Source organism: Quercus robur, chromosome 4 (genome assembly GCF_932294415.1).
Source record: "Quercus robur chromosome 4, dhQueRobu3.1, whole genome shotgun sequence".
Classification (NCBI taxonomy): domain Eukaryota; kingdom Viridiplantae; phylum Streptophyta; class Magnoliopsida; order Fagales; family Fagaceae; genus Quercus; species Quercus robur.
The window spans coordinates 73,545,196-73,566,841 of NC_065537.1; the positions used below are offsets into that span (position 1 = coordinate 73,545,196).

The 21,646-nt window shown below is 33.5% G+C and overlaps 2 protein-coding genes across 2 annotated transcripts; one reads left to right on the forward strand and one right to left on the reverse strand.

Moving 5' to 3' along the window:
• Positions 1-225: 225 nt before the first annotated feature.
• On the reverse strand, positions 226-20,727 carry LOC126723655 (F-box protein SKIP5). The gene is made up of 5 exons (XM_050427256.1): positions 20,434-20,727; positions 18,315-18,459; positions 18,163-18,241; positions 17,052-17,110; positions 226-589 (listed from the first exon to the last, which is right to left on the reverse strand). The coding sequence occupies exons 1-5, from the start codon at positions 20,582-20,584 to the stop codon at positions 241-243; spliced, it is 783 nt and encodes a 260-aa protein (XP_050283213.1). The 5' UTR covers positions 20,585-20,727; the 3' UTR covers positions 226-240.
• Positions 12,424-15,216, forward strand: LOC126723653 (wall-associated receptor kinase-like 2). The gene is made up of 2 exons (XM_050427254.1): positions 12,424-13,372; positions 13,882-15,216. Exons 1-2 carry the CDS (start codon positions 12,550-12,552, stop codon positions 15,078-15,080), a joined length of 2,022 nt encoding a protein of 673 aa, XP_050283211.1. The 5' UTR covers positions 12,424-12,549; the 3' UTR covers positions 15,081-15,216.
• Positions 20,728-21,646: the final 919 nt, after the last annotated feature.

Here is a 21,646-nt window from a genome sequence, read left to right on the forward strand (position 1 = left end):
TGTCACTCACACACATGGTAGTGATAGATTTCAGTTTCCAGGGCCTCAAGTAATGTAAAATGATCTCAAACCCAAGTACCAAAAACAAGTAACAGGTAAAATGTGAATTGGTCAAGACTAATTAAATTTCAGACAGAAATCTAAAAATCCAAATTGATAATCAATTGAATGCCAAAATAAATAGCATAAATGTTTAAACAGTTGAATAATGTTACAAACAATTCAGAATGATAATGATCGTCACTGATGCTCTACATCAAACCAGAATAAGAGAGATGTTCGAGCATAAATGACTCGTACTCGCTGCAATTCCAGGCCCTCACTTGTTAAAACGGCCTTTGTGCCTCCTTCAATGCGAGTTTGAGAGACAAAAAAACCATCACTATGGCTATTCAACGAGGAAGGGAGCTGCTGAGTAGCACTGGCTGTACTCACAATCGGGCATGACAGATAGTCCAAGGGGTTCGACTCGAATTGAAGAACACATCCATCTATAGTTAGCCTTCCCTTTCTATGAAGCAAGCAGCAACCAAGCTTTGCCTTCACTGCTAGGTTTGCCAGTTTGCAGGTAGACATGAACTCCAATGCACTGCCCAAAAAAAAACGAACAGCACATACCAAAATTTGTTGCTCATGATGAACATGTACAGAAGAGAGGTGGTATTCACCAAGAGTACTTTCCAAACTGCTGGATAAAATTTAAAGGGTAGCTATTGACACTAACATATATAATATTGCAGAATATCTATTGTGCCAGACGTAATTTTGAATCCATGCTCATGGCATAAGGCTCAAACACATTTCTTTTATTTCTAGATCTCTGCCACTAAATCCAACAGCATGGAGGTGGACCCTCAAATATATATTTGTAGAAAGAAAACTCCCATAAAACCACCCCATAACTGAAAGCTCGAATATGTATGAAAACACAAGAGCTATTTAGACCCCTAAATTAAAAATAACAGCTCGATTGATTTTACTCTAACTTAAACTAAGTGCGAAATAGAATAAATGCGAGCGAGCGAACAAACAAATAAACTAATTTAAGCCATATTTAACAAATATCAACAATAAAATGAAAGCTAAAAGAGTAGGGGAAGAGATATGCAACCACAAGATAACACCCAGATGTGTTATTGAAGAAAAAACCAAAGAACTTGGTGAAAAACCTCTCTACTGCCCTCCAAACGGTAATCAATCCACTAGAGAATAAAGTTTGAGTACACAAATAATAAAAGACCCTTCAAGCCTAGTTTACCCAATGTACTTGAGCCCTCAAGCTCCTGCTACCAACTAACTTAATGAAGTCTTATCTTCTCTAGCTCTCTGGATCACGCAATACGCCCGATTGCATCCGCCAAGCCTCACCGGCTTCTTTTGGCAAATTCTCAAAACTTTCCAAATTCCAAAACACTCTCTACATTCTGAATAGGTGTGGGTTGTGTTTGGGTACAAATCTCTTCTCAAGATATGACAATGGGAGAGGGAAGGAGAAGAGGCTAGAATGATTTCTTTACTAAGAATGAGTAGCTCTCTCTCTAAAAGATGGGTGTGTGTGTGTTGTAAAAAACTTGGCTGAACCTCAACAACACATGAGTGTTGTCTCATCGGGAAGCTCACCTCCACCAATCTAAACTAAGTTTAAATTGAAAGCAGCAAAAACGGAAGAGGACAATTTCAATAAAAGTTTGTTATTCTTTCTACCAGAATATGATCAGTAGGAGGAAGTTTGTTTGGGACACTTACAGCACAAAATTAGAATAAATAAACTTAATCTTTCTTGACTTGCTAAAATAACGTTGTTATTGTTCTCAAATTTTAAAAGTACTCATAAGTGCACAATGTTGGGCTATGTGGATCCTACTTACAATGAACCTTAAATAAAGTTTACATAAGAAGAGAAAGAGAGATAGGATTAGGCATACATAGGCTTACAATAGAATTGGACCTCTTGGGACTACTCATTTATACTATTATTTAAAAGGCTTCCAAGCTATTTAAGCTGTGGACTCCTAGCCATGAAACTCTAAATAAAACTCCTAAATTTTAGGTAAATTTTAAAAAAAAAAATTTAAAATTAAAATCCACCAAGTTTCTACATATTCCATAAAATTAGGCACTTCTCTCCTAACACTTCCCAACTTTTTTGTTTTTGAAATTATATCAACTTGGATTTATTTTTGTTAGAGTTGAACACATGCAAAAAAAAAAAAGGGAACCTGGTTTTTTTTTTTTTTTTTTTTCTTGTTAGAAAATTGAAATGAACATTTTTTTTCTCTTTATTTAAAACTATTTACCTTTAAAAAAAATAGAAGAGTCTTTGAGCACATCCTCAGAGGCTAGTATAAACATAATACCTCTAACTGATCCAAATTATTACCCAACCCAATATAAAAGTATACCTTTTTTAATGAGAGATTCTTTGAGATTTAGTCCATGAAATGGAGGCTTGGGCTAGTAGGTCCAAGCTAGGCCCTTTTTTAGCCCATTGTGAATCCATTATGCGGGATATAAATACTATTGTTTTAGTTTAGGGTTTGTCATGTTCTTTTGAGAGAGAAAAATATTGTAATGTCACATCTTGTATTTTTCCCTGAAAATAATGAAATCATTGTAACTCCATGAACATAGGCAAATTGCCAAACCAAGTAATTTCTTGTGTCATGTGATTGCCTTGTATGTGTGTGTTATTTTTCTATCATTTTTCGCCTCTCGTAGATTTGGGAATTCATGTATATTACCAATACAAGAAATAAATACAACGAAAAAGTAAATGACACAAGATGTGATGACTCAGAAAAACCAATGAAACAACTCGTTTCAAGGTAAAAAATCTGGGGGGAATTATTGCAAGAAAACAATCAACTATATCAAGTTGAGATTTACAGTTCAAAATATCAATTCATAGTAAATCGAGCACAGTTACCAAACTAGGCTCTGACTTAACAGACTTCCTTGATTTGGAACTTGTTCTTACATGAACCACTTGCTCATGCTTTGGATCTCCCACATAGACCTCTAGTCTATGACTCCAAGACCACCCTTAAAGGATTAGATCTCTAGCACCTTTGATGACTTGTGATGGCAACAACTTCTGCAACATCAAATCTTGAGTTTCTTCAAAGAATAGTATCAGTAAAAGATTTGAGAGAGCTATGGGTACAAAAACCCTAGATCTACAATAGAAAGCATAAGAAGCACTCTTCTCTCTCTCTTTAAAACATGCCTTAGGGTTTCCTTTAAATACTATGTGAATTAGATTTGAAACCCTAATCACATGATGGACTTAATGAACTGTTGGACTTTAACTAAATTATGCAGATCTGTGTCTTAATTGGTCAATCCTTCTTCTCGATCAGTCGAACCTGGCATGTTTTGAATTTCTGAACTTGTAGCTTCCTTATTCTTGTATTCTGACTTGCAACACCTTGAGTATTGTCTAATATGCCCTATAGACTCTAAGATCTATATCTAAACAAGTTTGTACTCACGGTTAGCCAATTGTTCTAAACTTTTAGAACCTAACAATCTCCCCTTTTGATAATCCTTTATAAAACTCATATACACAATGAAATGCTCAAATACAAGAACAACCTAGTTACAATAAAATGCCCAAATACATCACAAATCTCAATCTAAGACTTTTAACTCAAAAGTTGCAAGAAGAGACTGAAGATCTTGATTGAAATGTACCTGTCTTTCCTAAAACACTCAAAAGAGCACATCAATTCATGTATAAAAATAAAGATGGATAAACAACAAATAACATATATGCAACAACAGCAAATAACAAATATGAAAACTAACTCTTCCGCTAAGTTAGATATATATACATACATATATATATATATATATATATATAATAAAATAATAAAAAAATAAAAAACATTTATTTTCTCTTTCTCCCTTTCAAAAATAATTTCAACTCTCCCTAAGTAAAAATAGTTAAAAACCTTTTTTCCAAATTTCATCTATCTCTCCCTCTTTTTGTCACGTATTGACAAAGACCCTAATTTTGTTTGTATCTATCAATACATGTAATATTTGTATTCTCTTAATAATTGTCATATTGTTATTAACTTTCTTGCAAGATATAATTTTCTACATTAAAGAAAAAAAAATTATATATATATATATATATATATATATCTTGCAAAGTGAATCGAGTGAAAAAAGAAAAGAATTATTTACACCTTAAAAGATATATTTTGCAAAGGTATTATAAAAAAATTTTAAAAATTAAATAATAAAAAAACAAAGAAAGAAAGTTATTCTACGGAAAAAAAATAAAAAATAAATAACCCCGTGCATTGCCATTGAAAAATGCAAGTACAGTTTGAAAAAACGTGTGTAATTATAAAAACTAACTAGTTATATCTTGAACTCTATGTCACATTGTCGTTCCTAATTGCTACACATTGATTAGTTATGGTTTGATGTAAATACTAAATAGTGATCTAAATATCAAATAATCACAGCTAAAATAGTTTGCTTGTGCATATGCGCTTTGCCAGTGGTCAATGAATAAAACAAAAAATAATAAATATTTATTTTTCATAAAATTAACCTAATATATATCCTGTGTAATTGCTTAAATATTGGTCCATATTGATTAATACTTTATAACCTAAAATCTAAAATATCTTTTCCAAACATTTAACAAAAATATTAATTAAATATAATCATAAAAAAACGTCGACAACCATGACTTGCAATTTACATTGTTTGCCATTTACATAACTTATAAAAAAAGAGTCTCTTGGCAAAACTAACGATTTCTCCACGTGATTTGCAAGTGGTTTGCGCCTAAAAATTAGCTTAAGTTCTTCCATTTTAATTATGTCCTCTCTCTTATTAGGGAATGTGTCTTGTACTTACTCTATATCTCTAACTAACACTTTAATATTCCGTTTGAATTGGAGAGAGTAGAGTGAAATAGAGTGAAATTAACTCAAAATTAACTTATTTTTAGCCAATTCTACGACGAACAAACAGTCCAACTAGAGAAGCTCACTTGGCAAGACAAGACAAAAGGCAACAAATTTTGTCAGATGAAAACAATATAGTGGGAAGTCAAACAAATTTAGATCAACATGTTTTTAATACATTCTCCCAGTAAACTTCCACATAAGGTCTCTACTTTTTCAGTAAGTCACCTAATCATGTGTTGAAATACACATTATTTGACATGATTGTAATAAATAAATAAATATATATATATATATATATAAATTATGTTTATACATGATCAGTTACAACTCACCTAATGTGTTTGAAACAGAAATACACGTCTCGCTTTATAAAAAATAAATAAATAAATAAGAAAAAAGAAATACACGTCTCTAACATTGACTTACAATAGCAAAGATAATCTTGAAAACTGCTCCATGGACACCTCACAAAGAAATAAGAAAAGCAAGCCAAAATCATTTGAACTGTCTGGAAACTCAAATGATCGATGGAGAGCTTTCCATTCTACACGCTGTCAATGGTCCTGTTTCTATGTTTGTTTTGTGAAACAACACATTGCCAACAAGCTTACCTGAACAATTTACAGCTCAACTGCACTGGCAACCCTTCTATATCAAAAGGGTACCTATGCAATGATCCTCTGCAGTCATGCAAATCTTATGTAATCTTCAGGTCCCAACCACCCTATGAGACTGCCAAAAGCATTGCCGGTTTGCTTGGATCCAAAGCCTCCCTCATTGCTTCAATAAACAATGTCTCAAATATTATTGACAGCATTCCAGCTGGTAAGTTGACTACAGTTCCAATTACATGCTCATGTTCTGGCTCTATCTACCAGTACTATGCTCATTACACAGCCAAAAAATCAGATACATATTTTCATATAGTGAATGCAAGATTGAAGGATGAAATTAACTTAAAAAATATTAATCAATATTTATAAAAATAAAGAATTGTTAATCAAAATAAATAACAATGAAAGTAATGATTTCTTAATTTCATATCATCAAAATAAATGAACGAAAATAATCAATTCATAACTAATAACAATTAATAGAAGAAACTATCTAAATACATAAATTTTGAACATATAATTTAGTTCCTTCAAATGAATTGACAAAATAAATCAAAGTGAAAGTAATAAGAATATAGAAATAAATTTTGTATGTGCGTCTCACCACCTTGATTGCTTTAAAAAATATATATGAAAAAATAAAGTTTTTTTTCTTTATTCTTCAAAATATTTGAGTTTTTGGATCTATAGCAAAGGAACATCATTTGTAATTGTAAAAAAGTCAAAAAAAAAAAAAATGGTAGAGAAAAAAAAAATTAACATAGAGGTTTTTTAGTATAAGGACATAAGTAGTTTTTTTATTATTATTATTATGTGTAAATTATAGGATCCAGTAATTAAAGCATTGTGGATTTGTGGTTGAGGTGCATTGAGAAAGTTTTTTTAAAAAAAGTGACTAGCTAGAAAAAGTGTAGTAAACCTGTGAGTGATTATAAAGGGTAAATTTGGATAAGGGAAAAAAAAATGGGACAAGATTTGTATGATATAGCCTTTGAAGTATTAAGGACTACGCAGTAACTTCATTTTTTTTCTTTTTCTTTTTTTCCCTTCCTTTTGGTGTTAGGTTAGCATGTCAGGTTTCATTGTTCTCAAGTATCAAGTGTGGAGTGTTTTGATTTTACTGTTGGCTCCACGCCTACTTGCATGAGGGGATTTCAAACTAATGTAAGCAACTTGATAAGTAAGTTGTAATTTGTCCAACCAATTAAGACCACAAGCCCACCAATTAAGATTGACAAATAAACTTCCTTTCATTTATTTGTTGACTTTTACTTTTCTTTCTTTTCCTTTTCCTACACACCGTCACAATGCCTCACTTTTCTTTTCTTTCTTTTTTTTTATTCCTTTTGTTTACTTCACGCCTTGTTGGACTTGCCCAGCTTCTGCTTGTGTAAGTCATTTTCTTGGACCGCAGCCATGCGGTGAGCACAGAGCGAACTATTCTTTCGCCTTTTACTTTAGCCATTTTCTTGGACTTTGCTTTTATTCTTTTATTTTCTTTTTCTTTGCCCTTCATTTCACGCCTGGACTGGTTGCCTTCAAGGTCTGGTATTTTGGTTTGCCAATTGGAGCACTTTCTAGTTCCACCTGGTCACGTGCACCTACGCTTCATTTGTTTTGAAGCAAAATATTTTCAAACTTAAATATTTTGCATGTATTTTTTCATATTTTTAGTAAAATTTTAAGGTGTTTGGTCTGACAAATAAAAATTTTCAAGTAAACTACCAAAACAGTAGAGCGACCACTAGGACCTGCAATCGGATGGCTCCAATGACCAGACTGCAGGTGGCCCCCACCAAAGTGGTGTCTTCGATGACCAAACCACCAATACTAATGGCAAGAATGGTGTCTCTAGTTATTGAAACTCTAGCACCAATCGTTGAAACGATGTCTCTAGTGATCGGATTGTCTGCAAAGGTCACTGCAACAATGGTTCAAGCCACCAAATTGCCGACACTAGCTACCCAGCGCACCATACCGGTTATCTAAGTACTAAATGAGGTGAGGGGAAGCCACTATGTGTTTTGGTAAAATGTTTTACCAAATTTTTAATGGTAAATTGTTTTACAACTTTTCATAAAAGATTTTACAATCAAAAAAAAAAAAAAAATTTACAAGTTTAACTACATTCTACATGCAAATAAACACCTGAAAATGGGAAATCATTTTTCAAAAAATATTTTACTTCAAAATAAACAAAGGATTAAACTTTGAGGATAGCTTCTTCTTTTCTTCCTTGTCTTCTACTAATTCTCATTGGCTTATAAAGCCTTTATAACTTATAAAACAAAAGTAGTTTACAATCAATCACAAATTTAAAAGTAAGATTAAATATGTAAATACGAGAAAACTTTATTGTATATATTTCATGCATATCAATTTCATATATATATATATATATATATATATAATGAATTAACTACATAAACAAGACTTTGTGAAATAAGGGATTAGGAATTCAAATAGTTGAGTCCCTGTCAGGTGGAAATGGCTAAATAACCTTAATTTATAAACTATGTAGCCAAATAACTCTCTTTTCAAACTATTTAGCAAAATACCACTAGTTTGGAACTTGACATTGTTAATATCGAATTTTGACTGGAACTCAACATTAGTGATATCGAGTTCTATGCATATTTTTAAGTAGAACTCAGCATTCATAATTTCAAGTTTAACGCAAAATTTTCAAATTAAAAAAAAATTGCTAGTGTCAAGTTCCAAAACTGTAGTTGTGGGGTCCAATGGTTTGTGGGCTCGGCCCGCTCGCTTATGGGGAGTCCACAGGCCCCAAACTGAAGGAGGCCAGGGCCCAAACTCCAAAAATAGGAAGCCCAAAGTGGCCCGAAGATACAGCCGAGGACAGCTTAGTCCTCGACAGGCCCAAAGTCTCCTGGATGAGAGTGGAATACAAGCACACTTGAAGGATCAGAAAATATCTCAGGGAAATTGTCCTTAATACCCTTCACTGATATGACACTGCACCTAACAAAACCGGATTCTTAGGCTTTACTGACGATCTCCAACAATTTCGGGATTAGACTGATGGGACAAGTATCTGTCCTGGAAAAGTCGACCCTACACGTGGACGAGGGACAACAAACGCAGGCTAGTGTTTTTTTGAGAAGGAATACTGGGAACTAACTTACAAATAAATATATTTGATTATCTTTATATATTACTAGTCGCAGACCCACGCAATACGTGGGCATATATAATTATTTTTAATATGATACAATCCATAATTTGTTTTCTCTAAAATTTATTGAAGATAATTTGTTCTCCTAAAAAATTGAACCATTTTTAAAAGTTTTTTTTTTTTCAAATTTATATTTCTACAAATATATCATTTTATTATTTTGGTTTTTTTTTTTTATTCGAAATTTATAACCCAATAATAATGGAGGGACATGCCGATACAATGTTAGATTTCCGCTTTTTCTTCACGTGATGAGATTGTATCATATTTTAATTCTTTTGAATTTTTAGGTGCACCCTTTGTACCAGCTATATGCATCCTTAATTTCTAAAAGTGATGTCTAGTTAGTTGCCAACAAAAAAGGATAAAACCAAAACTAAAAATAAAAATAAAGTAAGGTTTAATAGGTTAGAATCATTATTTACAAAAACTTATTTACAATAAGGTAAATAAATAAAATATGTTTTAAACAAACCTTACTTCAACAAAATGATCAAATTTAATAGACCCTCACTTATACCAATTTTCATCAAAGACCAAATTGTCAAATAGTAATGTGCCATTGATTTCACCCATGTCCACTACATACATTCATCAATGTGTCCATATACAAATCACCCACTTGTCATTACATTCATTTTATCAATGTTCTGAATTTCCATAGAAAATCAAAAATAGTGAATATACAAATTATAACTAAGTGAGTCACTTGTATTACCATGACATTGTGGTCAAAGTTGGTGGCAAACTTGTTAAACTCAACCAATTGTTTTTGCCTTCGAGAAGATGGCTATTAGCATTCTATGTCATGAAATTTAAATGGGTATGGGAAATTATCATATTGTATTTAGCTGCTATGCCCTATCAACGCTTAGATGGCAAAAAATGCCACATCAGCTTTTAAAAATATTTTTTTATGTACCAATTTTTTTTCCTTTTTATTTTCTTACATTTTCTTTAATCAAATAGAATTTCATTTTTCTTTCTCCCATTGTTCTTCCCAAACCCAGAATATGTAGTTACTCGAGGAGTTTTAGGAAGATACATATAAACTTAACAATTAAGACATATGTAGAATGAGATCACCAACACTCATTATTTTATCTCTAAAAGCATCCTTCAGCTCTTGAGCAAGTAAATATCTAAGTACAAGCGCTATCTGTGCACAAAATTGAATCATTTGAGAATCTCCATGAGACCTTGACAGAAACCACAATACCAATCGACCAACTAAATTATTCTAAACAGGCAGATTGCTCTACAAATATTTCCAAGCACAATACCCATAACAAAATAGGACCCAGATTCAAACACCAAAATCACTACACCTACAAAGAAATATACAGCAAGAGAACCCCAAAATTGAAACCCATTTCTAGTCCATGTACCCATTTTTCAAATCTTGCCCTAAAAAAAAAAAAAAAAACCCATTTTGCAAATTGGTGGAGGTAGTAGAATTGTCCTCCAAGTAAAGGTCTTGGAGAACAAAGAGGGTCCTAGTGCCAATGGACAGGCAAATGAGGGTACTCAATCTCAACCTTCTCAGCCATCCACTAAGTTAATTCAAGTAATCTATAGTTTCAAGTTTCCTTTGCATTTGAACTTTATTTTTGAACTCAATTGTGTTTATTTGGATAAAATAAATAAATAAAATTTTTTGGGTGTTTCAGATTCCGAGAGACCATGATGCTAATGACAAAGGGGTTGGTGGGAGTTCTAGTGACAGAGATGTTAATGAGGATGTTCTTGTGGACTGGCAGCCCAATAAGGCTAAGGGTAGAAAAAAAAGAAAGTTATTTAGAGATGAAACTGTTAAAATCATGGGATACCACATTTACGGGAATGGAAACTAACATCTCTCAGCTCTCAACTAATTTGGAAAATTTGAAGGGCTCCCTGGATGTTGAAATTTTGAAAATCAGACAAATTCAAGAGGAATTGAAGACTTCTTTCCGTGGTCTCGACATTTGCTCAATTCCTTCTACTCCAACTGTGTTAGATGATAAGAGTCTTGGTGACTCGCTGAAAGACTTATCCAAATGCATGGAAACGCAAATGGATAAAGTTAAATGACAAGGAGTCTAACCAAAAGCTAGAGTTGTTTCAGCAACTATTGGTCTTGTTGCGCAAGGAGGAGAAGATCATTCAACATGTCAAGACTCAACTGGCTTTTTAAACTGTTGGAAATTTTTATTTCTAGGACACCTAATTAGACTTTAACTAGCTGAGTTTCCACACGATGTGTGATGTAACTCATTATTAGTTTTCTCCAATATTTCAATAAGATTTAGTTTAATTGGTGTCATCTCAATTTCTAATAGAGACATTTAGATTCATATCCCTCATTCTCAACTATTGATGTAAAAAATTTAAAAAAAAAATTCAATAACTTTCCTTGTAAAAAAAAGGTTATCTTTAGTTATTTTATAAACAAAATAGAAAGATACTAAGAATAGTGTAGTGATTAGATCATAGTATATGTATGTGTTTTTAAATTTAAAATTGCATGATATATTGGGTCATATAAATAGACATGTTTCATGCCTACAAAAAATGCAAATATCATTCAATTATGTTTTTTTACATTATGGATTTTATGTTAGTTTGTTGGACATTGTTCCAATAGTTGTAAAGACAACTAAAATTTTAGTAAGAATACCATATTTCAAATCAATTGTCCCTCACATAAAAAATAAATAAATGTTATCTTTCTAATTATATAGAATAAATACTACAATGTCAGTTCCCCCCACACACACACACATATCGTTGACCAATATATACATACATATATATATATATATATATATATATATATGTATCACATGTCATTGAAAGGAATCAGGAAATTTAAAGTGTTAAGATTAATTTTTAGTGAATTTACAAATATTTATTTTTTATTTTTTAATTTTTGTGTCAATTTTTGTCAAAGCACTTTCTCAAAAAAAAAAAATTGTCAAATCAACTAAACATGAGGAATAATGTCATATTGTAAATCTAATATTATTATTCCATCTAAAAATTATTTCTTAAATAAAGTTTATAAAAATAATCTTATAAATTCATTTAAAATAAATAATTAATGCACAACTATAGATAATTAGTATATACATTTACTCTATTAGTTAATTAAATGAACTAATAATTTGATATAAATGCAATCTCTTTGAAGTAGAAGCCTAAATAAAAAGAATTTCAAGGAATGTGCTACTTGATACAACCTCATGCTCTCCAACATGAAGTCTCTATTATGTATATATAAATATATATATATATATATTGATATTGATGGGTGACAAGTCACATCATGTGCTGAAACAGAAATACACAAGTCTCTAACATGATTGTAATAAATAAATAAATAAATAAAATATATATATATATATATATATATATATATATATATATTATCTTTATATATGATTGGTGACATCTCACCTCATGTGTTGAAACAGAAATACAATACACTAGCCTCTCACATGAGAACATGACTGATTCGCAAAGAAAATTTTGAAAGCTGCTCTATGGACACCTCACAAAGATAAGCAACGTTTAGCCCAATCAACTACAAACTATAAGCCAACTGAAACACGCAAGTCATCCCTTAATACAATTCCTCAACGTCATCAATTTGCATTTAAAACACTTGTTTGACTATATATGTCCCTTGAAATCCATACCAAGCAATTCAAAGAAGTTATCTAACCTATAATGAGTCTTACAATTAGACAAATTGATTCCGCGTTGTAATAAGAAATAAGCAAAGCAAGCCAAACTCATTCGAACTGTCTGGAAACTCAAATGATCAATGGAGAGCTTTTCATTCTATACTCTCTCAATAGTCCTGTTTCTATGTTTGTTTTGTGACACAACATATTGCCAACAAGCTTACCTGAACAATTCACAGCTCAACTGCACTGGCAACCCTTCTATATCAAAAGGGTACCTATGCAATCGTCCTCTGCAGTCATGCAAATCCTATGTAACCTTCAGGTCCCAACCACCCTATGACACTGCCAAAAGCATCGCCGATTTGTTTGGATCGGAAGCCTCCCTTATTGCTTCAACAAACAATGTCTCAAATATTTTCGACAGCATTCCAGCTAATAAGTTGACTACAGTTCCAATTACATGCTCATGTTCTGGCTCTATCTACCAGTACTACACTCATTACACCGTCAAGAAATCAGATACATATTTTCGTATAGCGAATGATACTTACCAAGGCCTTACCACTTGCCAGGCATTGATTGGTCAAAACTACTATAATAGTGAAGATATTCCGGTGGGCATAGAGCTGACGATTCCAGTGAGATGTGCATGCCCAACTGAGAATCAGACGGTGAATGGAGTCATCTCCTTGCTCGATTATATGGCGACAACAAATGATACGGTTTCATCAATTGCAAAGGCTTTTGAGGTGAGTGTGCAGAGCATATTAGAGGCAAACATGTTGTCACAGAATAGCACTATCTATCCATTTACACCTATTCTGGTTCCTCTGGAAAGCAAAATTTGCACTACAAATCCGGGTAGTTTCTTTTGCGACTGTCCTAATGGCTATGCTGCAGATGGTGTCAGCTGCAAGACCGATCCTAGAAAGCTTCCGGTCAAATGGATTGCTCTATTAGGTATCTCTCTCTCTCTCTCTCTCTCTCTCTCTCTCTCTCTCTCTCTGTGTATGTATGTATGTGTTTGTGTGTGTGAGCTAGCCGTTGTCTTGAAGAAGCAAACTTTTAGTTGGAATAATTAAGTAGTCACATCCCATATCACCGAGTAGTAACCAATAATTAGTAATTAATATCCTTATATCAAGTATCAAAACCTCACAGAAAGAAAGGAAAATTGAGTTCTCTGTATGTCGCCTGAGCATGCACACAGAATCTAGCAATTTTGCACTCATTGGAATCAAGACATACAATCCCAAAATTGTCTTGGAGATAGGTTTTTAATCAAAATCAAATTAGGCTATCTGCAAATTCTCCCTGGACAACCAGAATCACACACACACATTTACTTGTTAAATTTTCTAGATATGATCAATGAAGGTCTAATTTAGATTAGTCTGTCAACTAAAGTACTAATGAAAGAATTACACAGATTTCATATAGTTTGATCAATTTTTTATTCTTTACTTCAGGTATTGGCATTGGCATGGTATTCTTGTGTCTATTTCTTTTAGGCTACAAGTTATATCAGTTCCTGAAGAAAAGAAAACACAGAATTCATAAGGAAAAATTGTTCAAGCAAAACGGTGGCTTCTTGTTACAAGAAAAATTCTCAACTTATGGAAGTAGTGAGAAAGCAAAGATATTCACTGCAGAGGAACTGCAAAGGGCAACAGACAACTACAACAAAAGCAGATTTCTTGGTCAAGGAGGCTATGGTACAGTTTATAAAGGAATGTTACCTGATGGCAACATAGTTGCAGTTAAGAAGTCAAAAGGAATTGATAAAAGCCAAATTGAGCAATTCATTAATGAAGTAGTCATTCTTTCCCAAATCAATCATAGAAACATTGTCAAATTATTGGGTTGTTGTTTGGAGACTGACTATCCGTTACTTGTTTATGAATTTATTCCTAATGGAACCCTTTCCCAACATATCCATCGGCGAGACCTTGAATTATCACTTTCATGGGAGAACCGCATTAGAATTGCATGTGAAGTTTCTGGAGCAGTAGCATATATGCATTGTGCAGCTTCAATCCCCATCCTTCATCGAGACATCAAATCTTCCAACATTCTCTTGGATGATAAGTTTGCTGCCAAAGTGTCTGACTTTGGTACATCAAGAGCAGTCCCGGATGATAAAACTCACTTCACCACAGAAGTGAAAGGAACTTTGGGGTACTTGGACCCAGAGTACTTCCAATCAAGCCAATTCACAGAAAAAAGTGATGTATATAGCTTTGGAGTTGTGCTTGTAGAGCTTCTAACCGGGGAAAAACCAATTTCTTTTGCAAGAGATGAAGAAGAGAGAAATCTTGTTTCGCACTTCATTGCATTGACAAAGGAGGATAGACTGCATCAGATTTTACAACCTCGAGTTGCTAGAGAAGCAAGTACAGAGGATATTCATGCTATTGCAAACCTGGCAATGAGATGTTTGAGATTGAATGGAAAAAAGCGGCCTACAATGAAAGAGGTTTCGATGGAGCTGGAAGCTTTGAGAAAATCCCAAAAATGCTTAGAGAATTTCCAAGAGCCTCATATATTGAGAGATGAAGTATCATTCATATCCATAGACAGCACAAGGGAAAGCCAAGAACCTACAGAGGAAACGATCATCTCTTCCCTGGAAATGGAGTCTGCATCAACAATCTTGAAATCAGCTTGATAGAGGAACTTTCTTCTTTCTTTTGTAGTCTTAACACAGTTTGCATCAATCTTGTAATCAGCTTGCAAACGGAACTTTTTTCTTTCTTCTGTAATCTTTAACAGAGGTATTTTAAGTAGATGACCTTATAAGTTCATTTCCTCCTAAGCATCAATTGTCAATTTGTCATGCCCCAAACCAGAAAAGGTCCAAGGCATGAGAAAATGAACCATCGAAAAAAACTATAAGAGATTTTCTTTTTCTTTTTTCCTTTCCCGAATAAGTAATATATCTATATGACAAAATATTCACAAGCCAAAATCTCCACAACACAAGTCAGAGCTCATAACATATTTACAACGATACAACTACAAATCATATGCCTTCTAAAATACATGAATACTATCCAAACCCCAAATGATTTAACTTAAAGTCACGGTGTTCTCTAGAATATGCAACCCCAACAACAAATCTTGGTCTAACAAACCCAAGGCTAACAAACCTCAAGAGCCCAACCTCCAATTAAATTAACTATTACCTCCAAAAGGGTTTTTTTTTTTTTTTTTGAAAAGTATTGCCTCCAAAAGTTAGCAAGACTAGATCACCAATAATTTATAATGTGAATCTCCAAGAAAGCATAGTAGTCCAATCACAATCAGTAAAGGATAGTACTCCGTTCCTGTATAATAGGGGTGTTACTAGTCACAAGCCCATAATCTTTAGGGGATTAGCATACTGTTTCCAAGAAAATGCCATCATGAGTAACATAACCAGGTTGGTCCCCATACATTTGTAATAAAGTAAATTTATCAAAATTTCAAGATCAATATTCCTAGGACCCAAAAAAAAAGGTTCCAACTCACACACGCACAAATCACCACCCAAAAAATATATATATATACAAAAACTCAAACAAAATTCAAATTTATATATATATTCTCATGAACTAGGTGAAGAAATTCATTTTCCAGGTATTCAAGGCCCCCAAATTCTGCCAATCTCAACATTCTAGTAATGAAAAAAGAACGGATCATGTTTAGCATGCCAATTAATTTACTGCACATAACATATTCAGGTGTCCCTCACGCTAGGGTAGTCATAGATTTCAGTTTCCAGGGCCTCTAGGTAATGTAAAATGATCTAAAACCTAATTACAAGGTAAAATGTGAATTGGTCAAGTCTAAGTAAATTTCAGACAGAAATCTAAAAAATCACAAATTGATAATCGATTGAATAGCATACATGTTTAAACATTTGAATAATGTTACAGACAATTCAGGATGATAATGATCATCACTGATGCTCTACGTCAAACCAGAATAAGAGAGACGTTCGAGCATAAATGACTCGTACTCGCTGCAATTCCAGGTCGCCACTTGTTAAAACGGCCTTTGCACCTCCTTCAATGCTAGTTTGAGAGACAAAAACACCATCACTATGGCCGTTCAATGAGGAAGAGAGCTGCTGAGTAGCACTGGCTGTACTCACAATCGGGCATGACAGATAGTCCAAGGGGTTTGACTCACATTGAAGAACACATCCATCTATAGTTAGCCTTCCCTTTCTATGAAGCAAGCAGCAACCAAGCTCTGCCTTCACTGTTAGGTTTGCCAGTTTGCAGGTGGACATGAACTCCAATGCACTGCCCCAAAAAAAATGAACAGAACATACCAAAATTTGTTGCTTATGATGAACATGTACAAAAAATTAGTGGTTTTCACCAGGAGTACTTTCCAAACTGCTAGATAAATTTAAAGGGTAGCTATCGACACTAACATATATAATATTGCAGAATATCTATTGTGACAGATATACTTTTGAATCCATGCTTACGGCATATGGCTCAAACACATTTCTTTTTATTTCTAGATCTCTGCCACTAAATCCAACAGCATGGAGGTGGACCCTCAAATATATAGTTGTAGAAAGAAAACTCCCACAAAACCACCACATAACAAAATAAGGTGAAACATATATGTAAACTTTGCAAACCTGTCTGAACCTCGAGAACAAATGAGTGTTGTCTCATCAGGAAGCTCACCTCCACCAATCTGAACAAAGTAAGTTTAAATTGAAAGTAGCAAAAATGGAAGAGGACAATTTCAGTAAAAGTTTGTTTTTCTTTCTGCTAGAATAAGATCAGTACGAGGAAATCACACACCACTTGTTTAAAATAGGCATTTTATTATAGTAATGTATGGTATTGTAAAGGTGACCAGAAAACAGAAAAGCAACAAGTAAATTTGTCCATTCTCATGAGAGAGCTGAAAGCAATTTTGTTGCATCTGCAGTGATAGTTCAATGCAAACCTGTTTGTCACAAAGCATGGTATTCATGGAAATGAATTCCTTGCCACAAAATGACTAGAATGCAACACATCATCTAAACTTACAATGAAATCAAGCAATAAAATTCTCTAGGATGATGTCAATCAGAATTCGAAGATGAGATTAAATGCAGCCTGAATATTGATGCAGCAGAACCAGCCTTAGAATCAGCAACATCACAATACTTACAAGAAAATAATTAAGCAATGATTGGGGATTGCTATGGTGGTTAGGACGTTTTAACTCATCAGGTGAAAGAGAGTAAAATATAACCAACATAGGGCTGCAAATGATGCAGTAGGTTGGGTCAAAGGCTGCCCCTCACCAAAACCTAAAAGTGGAACAAATTTCCTGAAATCCAAGACAACCCTACCTCACATTAGGGTTACTCAACACAATTTCTGCTATCACAAGCTACTCATAAAGTTCAAATTGCTTCATTTAGAGGCACAATACTTTTAATCCCCAAAGAACTAGCTTTCCCTCTTTGCAAGTAACAATATCAGGTAAGACTAAGGAAATTATTCTTACAAATTTCATGTTTTTCAAGGTAATAACCACAATATTATCAAGCAAAACAATTAGTATAAAAGCTTCTTCTCTCCAAATGTCAATCCAAATGTAGATGCATTCAAATCCAACAATGTAAATAGTGTACCCATTAACCAGTTAAGAGCGAGACCAAACACCTACATTCAAATCTGAAGGTATAAATACATATGGAACCATGTGTGATACTTAAGCAATTTCTAGTTTGAAAGAAACTTTGGAAATACCAGGCAAAGTGGTTTTCTTATTTGAATATTAGAGGCACAATGACTCCCTCCTGCCGCAATTAAAATGGTATCGCCAGGCCTGTAATGGAAAAAGTTAGTGTCAGGTGCCACCTAGACCAAGAATGACATATATGCAGACATATCTTACAAACCTTGCGGCGGCAACAGCAGTCTCAATGTTGGGGAAAACCCCAGGCTCAGATAAATCTTTGACAGATCGGTCCACTCGCAGCCACAAACGAGGGTGACATGCCAGGAAACACCATCTGTTGCAAACGAGGGCGGTGTTATACCGATCTGCAAACTCAATAGCAATTTGTGACAGAAATTGTACATAACTGTGTTATACCATTTTTTTTTATAAGTTCATAATTGTGTTATACATGCATAGTGGTATTGTCTACTAGGCCAATGTAACTCAACTATGTTATAGCTATCTTAAAGATTCAAACTCCCACCTTATTTGTCATAAATCGCCACATTTAGAAAAGCTACATAATGTAGTTCAAGACTGTTAACCATCAAAAAATAAAAGAAGTACATTAACAAAAAGTTCTACATTCAAATGATTGATCTTGTTTCTTACTCCCAGACCTTGCTAAACTTGATTCCTCTTCCATGACAGGAACCACAAATCCAACCAGGTTCCTCCTATACAAGAAAAATCATCTTCCTTGATGATTTTCTGAATCTGTTATGACTTTGATACATTAAGAAAATAAAAATGATAGCTTAGATGATTTGGTAAGTATGGCAGTTCTGTTGTATGGAATATGGTTCCTCTATGTTTGATGTGGTCACATATTCAATAGCACGGAGGACTCTGTTATTGGGTGGAAATCTTTGTTTTAAGAACCTTATTTGAGTGGTCTTGCACTCTTGGATGTAGTAACATGAATTCACTAGTTCAAAGTTCATAAATTCTCCGTCAAATGTAATCCATGTATATTGTAATTCTATAGGAGAGCTTTGTGTATACACCCTATGTACATAAAGTTTCTTCATTTTTTCTATAAGTTACTACTTATATAAAAAATAAATAAATAATTAAAACGTTATTATCATCTAGGATATTATACAATATATGCAGCAATTAGATCTACAAAGTACGGCATGCCATATTGTTTTATTTTCTTCTCTTCTTCTTCTTCTCTTTTTTTTGCCCCCTTTGACATATGGATACTAAAGTGGATGCAGATATTTTGCAATTTTTAGATAAATATCGGGTTTGGTTGATCTATATGAGGTTGCATATACCTCGACTCCTTCTGTTGTAATCTATGGACAATTATGGTGGATTAACTCTATTTTTTCAATTTCATAATAATAGGGGATTGTCTCTCTCATTCTTTTATATTCTTTCTAGAATTATATTGGATTGTCTCACTCACAGGTATGGAACTAAATAACTTTCACCAAGTTAAGTGGTAAAAATTTATGCTCACGTTCACACGGTATTTTTTATGTTTAATATCAATGTGGGCGCCTTTCTGCCGGTCCTACACATAACCCAATAGAAAAGCTAATTCCAGTTTTGTTATAGATTAGATAATAGGTTAAACAAATTGTATCAAACTCTGAGTCTTCTAAGCACATTTATTGCCTACTATAAATCTCTCATAATCTGCATTACAAACTCCAAAAATTCAACAAGAAGAAGAAACCACCACCCAATTTCAGTAGGGCACAAACTTGAACTCAGGATCATCTAAATTTTACACTAAGAGTCCATTTGGTTAGGCGTTTTGGGAGCCTTAAAGACCGTTTTTAAAACCCCAAAACTCTGTTTTGCAACCACAACTCCTCATAGCTTTTTTACAAATGTTCATTTTTTAAACTCAAAACACCGTTTTTCAACGCGGCTTATACAAACGCACCCTAAGATATCAATACGAACTCCAATCAGACTTGTTAAAGCTTATAACTTCCATAGTATTACATACTTTTAAAACCCCATATCTCCTCTAATTTTATCAGTATTGTTAATCAACACAAACCCTTATGCATATATTCTAGAATATCAGTGGTAGTTTGATTAAAAAATACTACATTTACCATCATAGTCAGCAAAAGCCACACCCAAATAAATCAACCCCTCCCCCCCCCCCCCCCCCCCCAAAAAAAAGTGATCTTGATTGAAATTAAAGATGGGGTTTTTACTGTTTACAATAAGAAACAAAATCAAGTGATACCCATTAAAGGAAACATATTGGTTTTGAATTGAAATGAATAGTAAGAGAGAAATTGAGGCAGAGGAATGAAAAGGGGTACCTGGAATTGGAGAGAGGAAGCTAAAGATGTGCATAAGACAGCCATCATCAAGACTATTTATTGGACAGAATGAAGCTTCTGAGCTCTTTTTCCTTTTCCATTTTCTCTTGTTTGCTTCATCTTCTTCTCCTCCTTCAATCTTTGCCTCCATCTCTATGCCTCTCTCTCTCCTCTCTCTCTCACTGAGACACGGCCCCTTCTTTCTTTGTGGATTTTTGGAAAGATTTTTTTTAAGGTTTTTGACTCTGACGAGAAGTAACCGACAACAAACGCTTCTCCTCGGATTTTTGTCAACAAATTTTTTTTTTTTTTTTTTTTTTTGCTTGTTTCTACTTTCTGTTGCTTTGTTGGATATTTGAGCCGAGTGGTCATCCGGTCCAGTCCGGTCCTAAATTTTAATAAGATTCAATTTTTGGTCCTGGACCGGAACGGACCGGACTAAGATTGAGCAAAAGTGGTGGAATATTTTTGGCTAAAATGTAAATTACACTCTCTAAATTTAGTTTAATTTTATTTCAATTCTCTAACTTTACTTTTTTTTCAATTGAATTATTTAAGTTTTAAATTTATTCAATTCAACTTTGTATTTAATTTTGTTGAAAATTTTCCATTAAAAAAAATCTATAAAAATTTTAAAGATTTTTTTTTTTTTCAAAAATCTTTTCTTATTAGTTAATTGCATATTTGACGGAAATTTTTTTAATGGGGTTAAGAGCTCCTTAAAATCTACAGTTTTTATAGATACTTAGAGCACTTATCAATGCTTGTATATAGAAAAATTAACATATTTTAGCTAACCAAGTCCAAAATTCACTCATATTTATATAAGTTGTTTTTTTTTTTTTTGATAAACTTCAATATATTAATCAAAAGGAAACAGACAAAGTCAGGGCATCTTCCAAACAAGCAGAAGCCAAATCGGCTGGAAGATTGCCTGGCAACAAACATAAAGAACTTAAACAAGCAAGAGCGTACTTTGCTGTAGCATGGGCTACAGCATTTCCGCTTCTATTAATCCAAAAGAAAAAACAAGAAGAAAATGAATTTGCAAAACAGTTGATGTCAAAAACCTTAGCTAAGATTGACCATCTGGGGTTGCCTGCACAATCCAAAATAGCATCAATGCTGAACTTTGAGTCGCTTTCCACTATGATATTCCTCCAATTCTCCCCAAAAGCAAGGTGCAGAGCCCACAAAATTGCTTCAGTTTCAG

What these genes read in the sequence shown, in the direction of transcription:
- LOC126723655 (XM_050427256.1), bottom strand. Translation starts at nt 20,584, where the DNA reads ATGGAGGCAAAGATTGAAGGAGGAGAAGAAGATGAAGCAAACAAGAGA. An exon ending in CTTCCTCTCTCCAATTCCAG is followed by an intron (nt 18,460 to 20,433) that starts GTACCCCTTTTC and finishes TTGAGTTTGCAG; the next exon opens with ATCGGTATAACACCGCCCTC. An exon ending in TAAGAAAACCACTTTGCCTG is followed by an intron (nt 17,111 to 18,162) that starts GTATTTCCAAAG and finishes TACTTTGTTCAG; the next exon opens with ATTGGTGGAGGTGAGCTTCC.
- LOC126723653 (XM_050427254.1), top strand. Translation starts at nt 12,550, where the DNA reads ATGGAGAGCTTTTCATTCTATACTCTCTCAATAGTCCTGTTTCTATGT. An exon ending in CAAATGGATTGCTCTATTAG is followed by an intron (nt 13,373 to 13,881) that starts GTATCTCTCTCT and finishes TCTTTACTTCAG; the next exon opens with GTATTGGCATTGGCATGGTA.